General features: G+C 39.6%; 1 protein-coding gene across 4 annotated transcripts in view; it reads left to right on the top strand.

Moving 5' to 3' along the window:
- Nucleotides 1-7,933, top strand: part of NAT1 (N-acetyltransferase 1) — a 13,782-nt gene extending 5,849 nt beyond the window's left edge. For 2 of the 4 annotated variants that reach the window (XM_017539681.2, XM_017539682.2), the window contains exons 2-3: nucleotides 3,722-3,800; nucleotides 6,293-7,569. In XM_017539681.2, coding sequence (XP_017395170.1) covers nucleotides 6,299-7,171 — 873 coding nt within the window. In that variant the 5' untranslated portion in view covers nucleotides 3,722-3,800; nucleotides 6,293-6,298 and the 3' untranslated portion in view covers nucleotides 7,172-7,569. Of the gene's footprint in view, nucleotides 1-3,721; nucleotides 3,801-6,292 lie in introns of those variants that run through there. The other 2 variants (XM_037742420.1, XM_017539683.2) reach the window with 2 other exon arrangements.
- Nucleotides 7,934-12,003: the final 4,070 nt, after the last annotated feature.

Genomic DNA, 12,003 nt, shown 5'->3' on the forward strand with positions numbered 1-12,003 from the left:
TTTTGGTAACGTTTTCATGTTATGGTCTTTTCTTCTAATCCCAATCTCATAGTATTTTCATTTTGTTTTTTCATCATTTTCATGTACGTATAGCTCTGTTTCCACCTTTTGTGGCTTGAATCTGGTGTGGATGGTGAGATGTCCAGTTGGGGTTGGCATAGACTTGTCAATCAAGGAAAACGACGAGACAAGTCTCAATCATTTTAGGAGATGTATTTGCCAAAGTTAAGGATGTGTGCCTGGGAGACAGGTCTATGCCTTTCTTCAAAGATGATTTTGAGGGCTCCAAATTTAAAAGGGAAAGGATGGAATGTTGAGAAGCACAGTTTTCATGTAAGAGGGGAGTAGGGAAAAATAGTTATTCACGGCTTTGCCTGGCTCAGTGAATCTGCATTTTTAACGTAAGATGACACTAACAAAAAGGAAAGAGGAAAAAATGCAAGGAATCTGCATTTTACATAACATACCTGGTGGCCCAGATACTGCTCTTTTTTAGCTGTGATGTCAGCCAATTGGTTAACCTGACTTTCTGTGGTGTCTAATTTTGAGTTACCTGGGATTTTTTAAATTGCCAAATGTTTTGGTTTTAGAATAGCTTCTAACAGCTCTGATACTTGTCCAGTTTTTTGTGGGTTTCCCTGAGGAGGTTAAATATCCTCTCCTTTTCCATAACATCCCAAGTCATGAGCAACCCCAAAAGCATAGCGGCTGTCAGTGTAAATGTTTGCAGCCTTGTCTTTCGTCACTTGACAAGCTCGAGTCAACCTTAAAGGCAGTCACTTCAGCCATTGAGCTGATCTGGCTTGGGGAAAAGGAGTAGCTTCAGTTACCTCTAGTAAGGTAACCACAGCATGTCCTGCTCTAAAATTCCCATCTTCTCTTAAATAAGACCCACCTGTATACCATTCTGTCTCAGCATTATCCAGTGGCATCTCTTGTAGGTCTGTCCTGGTGATGAGAAGTTGGTTAACCATCAGAACACAGTCATGAGGGGTCTTGTTGGAAGGGCCCAGCAAGAGAGTGGCTGGACTAAGATTATTACAGCAGGAAATAGTAATACTGGGAGAGGAGTAACAGCAAAATTGCATAAGAGGCTAACTGGTTGACAGATAGGTATTGAGTATGGTGAGAATTCAGAAGGGTCTCAACAGAATGTGGCACAAAAATGGTAAGGGGGAAACCCATAATTATTTCTTCAGCAGACTTGTACAGAAGGGCCATGACTGTTATTACTCATACAAGGAGGCAGCCCTTGAGCTACAGGGTCCAGCTCTTGGCTATAATAGCCTACAGGTCTCTGATGATCAGCGTGTTTCTGAGTCAGTACCTCCAGTATTGTGCACACAAAGGGAGAAAGGCAACTTGTAGTTTGGGTGCTCTAAGGCTGGGGCATTAGTTATCATTTCCTTTCTTTGTTATATAGCTGATTGTCTCTCTGGAGTCCACATGATGGAATCAGGTTGTTCATTTTTTAGGTATGCATATAGAGGCTGAGCCATAAGGGAGAAATTTGGTATCCGGTTTGTACAATAGCCTGCCAGTCCCCCAAATTCTCTAAGTTATTTCTTGGTGATGGGCACTGGGAAAGCTAAAGTTTTTCTCCTCTGTCAGGGTTAATACTCAGTCTTGAACTGAGATAATATGGCCCAAATACTTAACTTGCAGGAAGCACAGCTGAGGTTTGTCTTTGGAGACTTTGTGTCCCTTGCTGGCTGAATAAATGTAGACTACTTTCCTGGGAGAAAGACAGTGTGTCTGAACATAGAACATCATCCACGTGCTGAATGAGTGTTGAGCCCTGGGGAAAAATTAAATCCTCTAAATCAGCTTTTAGTTTTTGGGAAAAGTAAGTGGGACTTTCTGTATGCCCTTGGGGCATTACAGTCCACGTATATTGCCATTCTTTCCAAGTAAAGGCAAACAAATACAGGCTGTCTGGATCTATAGGAATACTAAAAAAGGCACTGCAGAGATTCACAACTGAGAAACACTGGCCGATAGTGGGTAGCTGGTAGAAATGTATGTGGGTTGGGGACCACTGGGTGCCTGGGTATTACAATTTTGTTTATTGCCCGCAAGTCCTGCACAAATCTCCATCCTCTCCTGCTTGGTTTCTTTACAGGGAATATAGGGCTGTTGCAGGGGCTTGTGCAGGGAATAATGAGTCCCCTTTTTAGGTAATCTTGTATAATAGGGGCAGTTCCATTTATGGCTTCCTGTCGTAGAGGGTATTAAGGTTGGGTACAGGTTTCTTTGGGTTTATCTCTGCCTTTATTGGAGTGGCTGAGAATATTTTCCCTTTATCTGTATTTGATTGAGACCGTAAGTGGGAGGGGACATCCTTGAGCCAGCGCTCATCTTCTGGTGTTAACAGGAAGATTGGGGAAGTGAAAAGGAGTTTTATTGTTTCCTGCTCTTTATTCCAGTACTTTCTCTTCTCCCCTAATATTTCCTTCTGTGTCTCTGTTTCATTTTCCCGGCCACAAGATGACGTTTTAACATTACTAGCATTAAATTGTGGTACACTGTCAGGACATTTTATTATTTGGTATTTTTGGTCTCCTGGCCCCAATTCTAAAAAAAGTTCACCTTTTGATGAAAAAGAGATATGGCATTCTGGATGTTGAGGAGATCACAGCCCAAAAGACTGACAGGGGCCCCAGGGCATATAAGAGACATATGGGACCTACTGAGCGTGTCACACATAGAGCCTGTGGCGAGGGAGCTGAACCCGATGAAACGGTAAGACATAGGTTTGGACTTAAAACATGAGATCATTTTATTAGACACATCCACCATGTTAATTTTTTTCATTACTCTGAGGAATGGGGTTTCTAAATAAGGTAGGATTTATCAGAGATATAGTTGCATCTGTGTCAATTAAAGCTGTTGTAAGCTTATGGTTTATTGTTATATTAATGTCTCCCAATTTGTCGTGATGGGGTTTTAACAGCTCACGAGGAGTTTCCTTGTGGGAAAAATATGGGGGATGTGTGTCGCTTTTCATCTTGTAGCTACCTTATTTAGGAGCCAAAAACTGGGAGGCAGGTTTGCATGACCCAGATACCAGCTTGACTCTTCCCTTTGGCTAAATGAGTTTGGGATCCCAAAATTGAATTTCCTTTCACAGACTCCTCAGTGTTTTTAGTGGAGGTGAGGGGAGGTGAATACGACAAGAGATGCTCTGATGGTGGCTCTTCTGTATGCAGATGGTCCTTCTTTCTCTTCTGTACGTAGATGGTCCTTATTCTTTTGAGTAGCATCATACGTTAAGGGCCTTACCTTGTTTATCTGCCTCAACATTCCCAGTTATAGTTATACCTAGAGGAAGACCAGGTGCTACCACTACTTCCTGGTCTGATGTGTTGGTAATATGTCGTAGTATTGATTTGGGGCATGGAACCTGGTTTACTCTTCCTTGCTGATATCATGGCAGTTCATCAGCTGGCGGGTTGCCTCTGGAGGCTGTGGAAGCCCGGCTCCTGGTGGCTTCCCCAGCTTCCAGGTTTGTAAGCCGAGAGCTCTAGCCCCATCAGCGCTGCACCCATCTCTATAGTTAGTTTCTACACACTTTCTTATACAACTCAAATTTCACTTTATTGCAGTCCATTCCCTCTGTTTTGTGATTTTTAGGAAGTCTTCATACTTTATGATTTACACAACTATTGTTTTCAAAGAAGTCACATTACATATTTCTAACTTTCTTTTCTCTTATTTCTAGAATTTAAGCCAGGAAGAAGCAGCATTCTGCCTTCTGGATTAAAACTGAAGATCAACCTACTTTCAACTTACTAAGAAAGGTATTAAGTGCCTTTCTGAGAGCTCTCAGTGGGTTCCCTAAGCATGTTCACTCTACCTCCTTTAAGTCTTATATTTATGATCAAGATGAAAGGGTGAAAGGGAGGGATTTATCACTGCACAGAGGTTCTACTAGTGGATATATAAATCTAGTAGTGTTTTCAGTGAGCTCTTTTCCTGGTAACTACTTTCCAAGTGCTTTCAGCATTCCACCTTGAAGCACAACATCAGTAATGCACAATTTCTTACATTCAGTCACAGGATGTTCAAGAATGATTTGGTTACAACATATTGCTCTATCCAGGACTCTAACAAAACTGACTTCTTTCAAATGGACATGGCAGTTGCTAAACTCCAAATCAACACTTTACCTTAAAGAAAAAGAGAAAAGGGGGGGAAGGATGGAGGGAGGGGAACAAAGAGAATGCAAGAGAGAAAGAAAAAGAGGAAAGCAAATGCTTGTAAACAAATTATACCTAATAAAAGAGACATAAAGTAATTTCTTAATAGAAGGAATGATATTCTAAGTAAGAATCAAATGTTCAGGTATGTAAAAACTCCCTTCCTTTTGGATCAGCTTTTCTCTCTTCTTTACATCCTCAGTACAGATTCTAGGTTGGGGGGCAGAGAGAGGTTAGCATTGTCTGGCTACAATTTGTTCTGTCTCTTTGTCTGAGTGGTAGAATTTTAGAGCTTGTCCAAATGCTAAGAAAGGGTGCTGGTGCAAGTTAGGCTGAGAAGAAATGCCATCTAACAGATTTAGGAGAAATAATGTTGTAGACATCAAGAAGAAAGTTGGAAACTGGCAATTTGGGAAGGATAGCTGGGTCAGAAAGGAAAAATAGGAGAATACAGAAGAAATGGTAAGAGAAGGGAAAAGAAGATGCTTCACTTATCACCATTCAACTCAGGGCAGGTCCATTTGTACAAGGTCATCCTCAGGCCATACCACATTACAAAAGAGTTATTCTTGAGGTCTGTGTAGCACTGTTAGAATCAGAGTCTCCAAAGATGAAGACTCTATGATGGCAGGTTTAAAAAACTTTTTCTAAAAGATTTAACTAAATAAGGGGCATTTATTTTTTTGGTTCACATTACCTGAAAGTTAAAAGATAGCTTTCAGCTCCATTGAGGTCTATCCTCATTCTGCATTCTCCTGTTTTTCATTTCTTTGTAAACTTGGTAAACTCTTTGCTAGTGTTGTTCTTCAATAGTTTCTCACCAATAGTTCGAATGAATACCCCACCAGCTTCTACCTTGTAGCAGAATGTTCATGCTTAGGTTTCAGCAGAAGTTCCTCAATAAAGTCTTGGACCTACTTAGGTCATATGTTATCCATGAGCTGAGCACCGGTCCTAGGGCATATGTGTTCAAACTGGTCCCATCTAGTTCATGTGACTGTCCATAAGGCTCACTATAGGCAGCCTATTCTCTATACAGTAGCCAGAAAGATCACTTTGATTGTGGCAAACATTGTTCAATTACAACCCTTCCCTGAGGCCTCTCTCATTTATATTTCTCATTTCACTTCGAGTAAAAGCCAAAATGCCAGTCTTGGCTCCAAGGCTGCAGTTGCCTGTCAGATCGCATCTCAATCCATTCTCCTTCTCACTTGTGTGCTCCAGTCGCCCTGACTTCCTGAATGCTTTTTGAACTCTCAATGCAGTTTTCAGCTAAGGGCCTTGTTATTTTCTCTTCCCATGCTTGTAACAGTCCTCCTCACACATATCCTCAGGGCTTATTCTTTGGCATGCTCCAAATCTTAGTGATTTTTTTTTTTTTTTACCAACTAATTTGAAATGGGAGCTTTCCCTGTGCATTTACTAACTCCTTTCTTTGCTTTAGCTTTCCCAGGGCACTTCCTACAGTCTAACGTATTGCATGTTTTATCCATGTATTCAGTTTCCTATGGGTGTCACTCCAACTCCCACTAAAACAAGATTTTCGAGAGTAAGCAAGCACTAGATCAAGTAGGAAACACATTATAGCTATCCAGTAAACTATTTCTTGAGTTAATCAATCAATGGATAGTGAATCAATACTGTTATTTGAGTGGGGAAGTTTGTATAAGGCTCAACTAAATGGGAAATTGAGTGGGTCAGGTACCATGAATACTGTACATGCTATTGCATGATTCTTCTGCCTACATCAGAAGATGTTTACAAGCCTATTTTAATTGATACCAATTGGAATCTCTCTTTTATTCATCACCAAGAGAACGATGAACAAGCTGTTTATCATTTGACTCACCATTTAATCTTGATTTCCAACTTCTCACACTTGAAAGAAGACGTGATAATACATTTATTATAGGATTCTGGGACTATTAAATGAACTTATGCATGTAAAAGGAATTCATACAATAAAAGCACTAGAAATAATTATACTTAAAACTATTGTATTTTTACATATTTAAAATACAGCCATAACTAGCTTACTCAAATGCAAGTGTAAAGGTAGTATGATTTGCTTTTGTTTTGTTATCTTTGCTTAGGGGATCATGGACATTGAAGCATATCTTGAAAGAATTGGCTATAAGAAGTCACGGAACAAATTGGACTTGGAAACATTAACTGACATTCTTCAGCACCAGATCCGAGCTGTTCCCTTTGAGAACCTTAACATCCATTGTGGGGAAGCTATGGACTTGGGTTTAGAGGCCATTTTTGATCAAATTGTGAGAAGAAATCGGGGTGGGTGGTGTCTCCAGGTCAATCATCTTCTGTACTGGGCTCTGACCACAATCGGTTTTAAGACCACAATGTTGGGAGGGTATGTTTATAGCACTCCAGCCAAAAAATACAGCACTGGTATGATTCACCTTCTCCTGCAGGTGACCATTGATGGCAAGAACTACATTGCCGATGCTGGGTTTGGACGCTCATATCAGATATGGCAGCCTCTTGAGTTAATTTCTGGGAAGGATCAACCTCAGGTACCTTGCATCTTCCGTTTGACCGAAGAGAATGGATTCTGGTATCTAGACCAAATCAGAAGAGACCAGTACATTCCAAATGAAGAATTTCTTAACTCTGATCTCATAGAAAGCAGCAAATACCGAAAAATCTACTCCTTTACTCTTGAGCCTCGAACAATTGAAGATTTTGAGTCTATGAATACATACTTGCAGACATCTCCAGCATCTGTATTTACTAGCAAATCATTTTGTTCCTTGCAGACCCCAGATGGGGTTCACTGTTTAGTGGGCTTCACCCTCACCTACAGGAGATTCAATTATAAGGACAATACAGATCTGATAGAGTTCAAGACTCTGAATGAGGAAGAGATAGAAAAAGCACTGAAAAATATTTTTAATATTTCCTTGGAGGGAAAGCTTGTGCCCAAACATGGTGATAGATTTTTTACTATTTAGAATAAGGAGTAAAACAAACTTGTGTTTTTATTACCTAGCTCACCAGTTATCAACTGATGACCCATCAGTTGATAACTGATGAGGGTATCTTTTGTACCCTTACATTATTTTAAAGAAAATCCTAGACATCAAATAATTTCACCCATAAAAATTTCAGCATATATAATTAAACAGCTTTTTAAAGAAACATAACCACAAACCTTTTGAAATAATAATAATAAAGGTATTTTAAAGATGGCCTTTGGTTATCTTGGCAATCAGTGATTTATGCTAGAAAGCTTTTAATGTTGGTTTATTGTTGAATTCCTAGAAAGGTTTTATTGGTAGATGAATAAATAGAATACTGTGAAAAAACTTATTGTTTATAAAGTATATTAAAACACTGTTGGCTAATATAATTTGAATTAAAATTTTTTGAAGACTTAGGATATTATTGGGCTATGTACATCTTCCTCAATGCTGTCTTCCTCTGATCTTCTTTCTAGTCTCTTAAATTACTTTACTTCCTTCCACACTTTGCCATAAGAGAACAAACATGAGCTTTTCTTTATGTAGATCTGAGCTGAAATCTTGTGGGTGAATTACTTTTTAGATATGTGGCTCTCACTCCTCAGACATAAAATGGGAATGATGATTTTATAGTTCAGTGCCAGAACTAAACTCCTAACAAATATTTGTTATATGGATCAATTAATGTCAGTAATGTTTTTGGTACTAGGTCATTATTTAGTAAAGGTTGTTTTTCTATCTTGCTTGCTCCCCAACCCCTGTCATCTGCCTGCCACTTTCTTGATTAAATGTTGATAGGATATTAGATGCCTAAGATCTAAGAGTGTGTTTTGTGCTTCAGAATCAGAATCTTGGCTTATCTATAACTCAGATTTTCTGTTTGTGGATTCCAGCGTCAGGACTAGAGTTTAACTTGCAGACTTGTTCTTACATGGTTCTCCCTCTTCAACTTATGATCACTGTAATAAGGTTAAGAGAACGGCATGGACTAGAATAAAGAAATTTTAGTTAAAAGAACAAGATACAAGCATGGGTATTTTATGCAGCAGTGTAAGAGCTGGGAGATGGAGATCTTGGTGTGGGTGGTATCTTAGGAAGAGGTAGATATGAGACATACCCTTAATGAGAAGGAAGGATGAAATATATGTTTTAGTATTTGATGGCTTGTTATCTTCCTTATTGCATTGGCCTTTTTCAGTACAATCTGCTGCTATCTTGCGGCACTGCCAGGCCACTTCTGGTACTCTTGGGCAAAAATTAGTTTCTCACATTCTGACCAGGACCAAGACACACTGACCGGATCTAAATGTGTCTCAAGGAGAATGGCACAGCTTTGTACAAATGAATCAAGGAAGTCTTATTACACAATGAGTATCCTGGAACCCAATGCAACTGATTTTTTTTTTTTTTAAATATATCTATCACATAGGGAAAATAAACCAGGGATATGTTGAAAGAGACATATATAATATTTATCATCCAGATTGATGACTTCTGCCCTAACTATGCAATGTTAACTATTCTCAAGTGCAATCTAAATGAGTGAAGGAGAATAATCTTGCCACATCATTTGGCCAGAGATTTTAAGGTGCCTCCTAATTACTTGTGTTTGTCCAAACTATTGTCTCTGTTTTTGATGGCCCCTTGGAGATTAGAATGTGCCATGTATCAGACTCTAAGTCAAATAAGGCAGACTCCAAACACTTTATATGTAGCTAGAAATGTGGGGGTGTTGGATATGTATTTCAGTTTCTTCTATCATAATGGCGAAGCTGAGTGTGAACCTTTATCTCCCATTCGTTCTGCACTAAGCCAGGGAGAGGATCTGTGACAAATGCCTGCACTGGTGTTAGGTTGTACTCTCTGGGGGAGATAGCTATAAGCAGTTGGCTCAATTGTATATTTACCTGTTTGTTTCCAGTGTCTAGGGCCACTCAGAAATGAACAGCCCTGTGGACTCTCAGAACTAGGTCATTAAAGAGACAGTCCCTTCTCTGAGGGCTATACAAGTTGTAGCAGTTGGTGTGTGGACCAGATACCTACAGGATATATGGGTAAACCTGGAATTATCACTGGAGTAAGCTAGAGAAAGGCTCAGGAAGTGACATCTTCCAGCTCAGTCTTTTGGAGGGTTAGCTTGTCTACCCCATTAGCTCAGCAATGCAAGTTCACTGGAAGCCAAGCTGCCAAGTAGCCACTGGAAAAAATGTGCAACAGGCCAGGCACAGTGGCTCACACCTGTAATTCTCAGCACTCTGGGAAGCTGAGGTGGGTGGATCCTCTGAGGCCAAGAGTTCAAAACCAGCCTGGTCAACATGGTGAAACCCTGTCTGTACTAAAAATACAAAAATTAGCTGGGTGTGGAGGTAGGTGCCTATAATCCCAGCTACTCAGGAGGCTGAGGCAGGAAAATTGCTTAAACCTGAGATGGGGATGTTGCAGTGAGCTGAGATGGTGCCACTGCACTCCAGCCTAGGTGACAAGAGCAAGACTCTGTCTCAAAAACAAACAAACAGAAAAATAGTGCAATAAACCCCTTCTGGAGAAAAAAATGGAGGCTGTGTATTCCAGCCTTTTTTTCTGCACTATATCTAGAGAGTGTACTTTTTGGAAAACACACCTTTGTTTTGTGATCTAGAGACACATATGCCTAGTCCCCTCTATTGTTAAAGCCAGGAGGCTTAGGATGCTGTACTTCATGTGGAAGCTGTAAAAGTTGGGGCATAAGGAAAATAACTGCCAATTGAAAATACTATACTCACCAAATCTATTCTTTAAACATGAAGGGGAGATAAAGCCCCAAGACAAACAAAAGCTAAAGAAGTCATCAGCACCAGACTTATCTTACAAGAAATGCTAAAGGGAGTTCTGCATCTGATGAGAAAAGATGCTAACATGCAACAAGAAAATATGTGAAGGTATAAAACTCACTGTTGAGAGTAAGTAAACAAATTCATAACACTCTAAGACTGTAACTGTGGTGTGTAAAACACTCATATCTTTGGTGTGAAGACTAAAAGCTATCAAAAATAAGGACAACAGTTTGTTAGGAGATGGGCAATATAAAATGATGTAAACTGTGGCAACAAAAAGTCAAAATATGGGAGGCATGGAATTAAAGCACAGAGTTTTAAACTTTTTTTACTGGCTTCGTTTCTTGGTGCTGAATGTTAAGTTTCCATCAGTTTAAAGTAACTTGTTATAGCTCTAATATTTTTTGTAAGCCTCATAGTAACCACAAAACAAAACGATGTCATAGATATGCCAGAAATAAAAAGAGAGGATTAAAACATACTACCAGAGCAAAATCACTTAACTGCAAAGGAAGATGGGAAGGAAGGAAGAGTAGAACTAAAAACAATCAAAACTGGGCAGGATGGCATGTACCGACAGTCCCAGATACTCAGCAGGCTGCGGCAGGAGGATCACTGGAGCCCAGGAGTTAAAGGATTCAGTTAGTTATGATCACACCAATGCACTCCAAACTGGATGACAGAGAGAGACCTTGTCTAAAACAAAAATAAATAAATAAATAAATAAAATAATAATAATAATAAACACTAGGGGTGGTGGCTCACACCTGTAATCCCAGCACTTTGGGAGGCCAAGGTGGACAGATCACTCAAGCCCAGGAGTTCAAGAACAGCTGGGGCACCATGGTGAAACCCCCTCTCTACTAAAAATACAAAAATTAGCCAGGTGTGGTGGCACATTCCTATAATGCCAGCTACTTGGGAGACTGAGGCATGAGAATCACCTGGGAGGCAGAGGTTGCAGTGAGCCGAGATTGTGCCACTGCACTCCAGCCTAGGCAACAGAGTGAGACTCTGTTTCAAATAAATAAATAAATAAGCCAAAAAACAAGTAACAAAATAGTTACTTGTATGTATTTATTTAGCAATAGCACTGTATGTAAATGGAAAAAATTAAAAGATGTAGAATAGCCGAATAGATTTTAAAAAAAAAATTATGTGCTGTCTACAAGAAACTCATGTAACCTATAAAGGCACACGTAAACTGAAAGTAAAGAGATAGAAAAAGATACTCCATGTGAATGGAAACCAAAAATGAGCAGGAATAGCTATATTTATATCAGATAAAACAAGCATCCAGTCAAAATTGTAAAATGAGGCAAAAAGGTTATTATGTAACCATAAAGGAATCAATTCAGCAAGATGATATAACAATAATAAAAATATACGCACCCAACACTGGAGTACCCAAGTATATAAACATTAATAAATCTAAAGGGAGAAGTAGAGAGCAATAAATAATATTAGGGAAGTTTAATAACCTGCTTTCTTTTCTCTTTTCTTTTTTTTTGAGGGCGAGTTTCACTCTTGTTGCCCAGGCTGCAGTGCAATGGCATGATCTTAGCTTATTGCAACCTCTGCCTCCTGGGTTCAAGCAATTCTTCTGCCTCAGCCTCCCGACTAGCGGGGACTACAGGTACATGACACCACGCCCAGGTAATTTTTGTATTTTTAGTACAGATGGGTTTTCACTATGTTGACCAGGATGGTCTCGATCTTGTGACCTTGTGATCTGCCTGCCTTGGCCTCTCAAAGTGCTGGGATTACAGACGTGAGCCACCATGCCCACCCCCTACTTTCTATAATGGACAAGTCATCCAGACACAAAATCAACAAAGAAACAATGGAGTTAAACTGCATTATAGACCAAAATGACCTAACTGACATCTACAGAACACTTTATCCACTCCTACAGAATATACAGTCTTCTCATCAGTACATGAAACACTGTTCAGGATATACTATACATTAGGCCACACAATGACATCAATGAATTTTTGAAGTTGAATT

This window comes from Cebus imitator, unplaced genomic scaffold (genome assembly GCF_001604975.1).
Source record: "Cebus imitator isolate Cc_AM_T3 unplaced genomic scaffold, Cebus_imitator-1.0 Scaffold120, whole genome shotgun sequence".
NCBI classification, from domain to species: Eukaryota; Metazoa; Chordata; class Mammalia; order Primates; family Cebidae; genus Cebus; species Cebus imitator.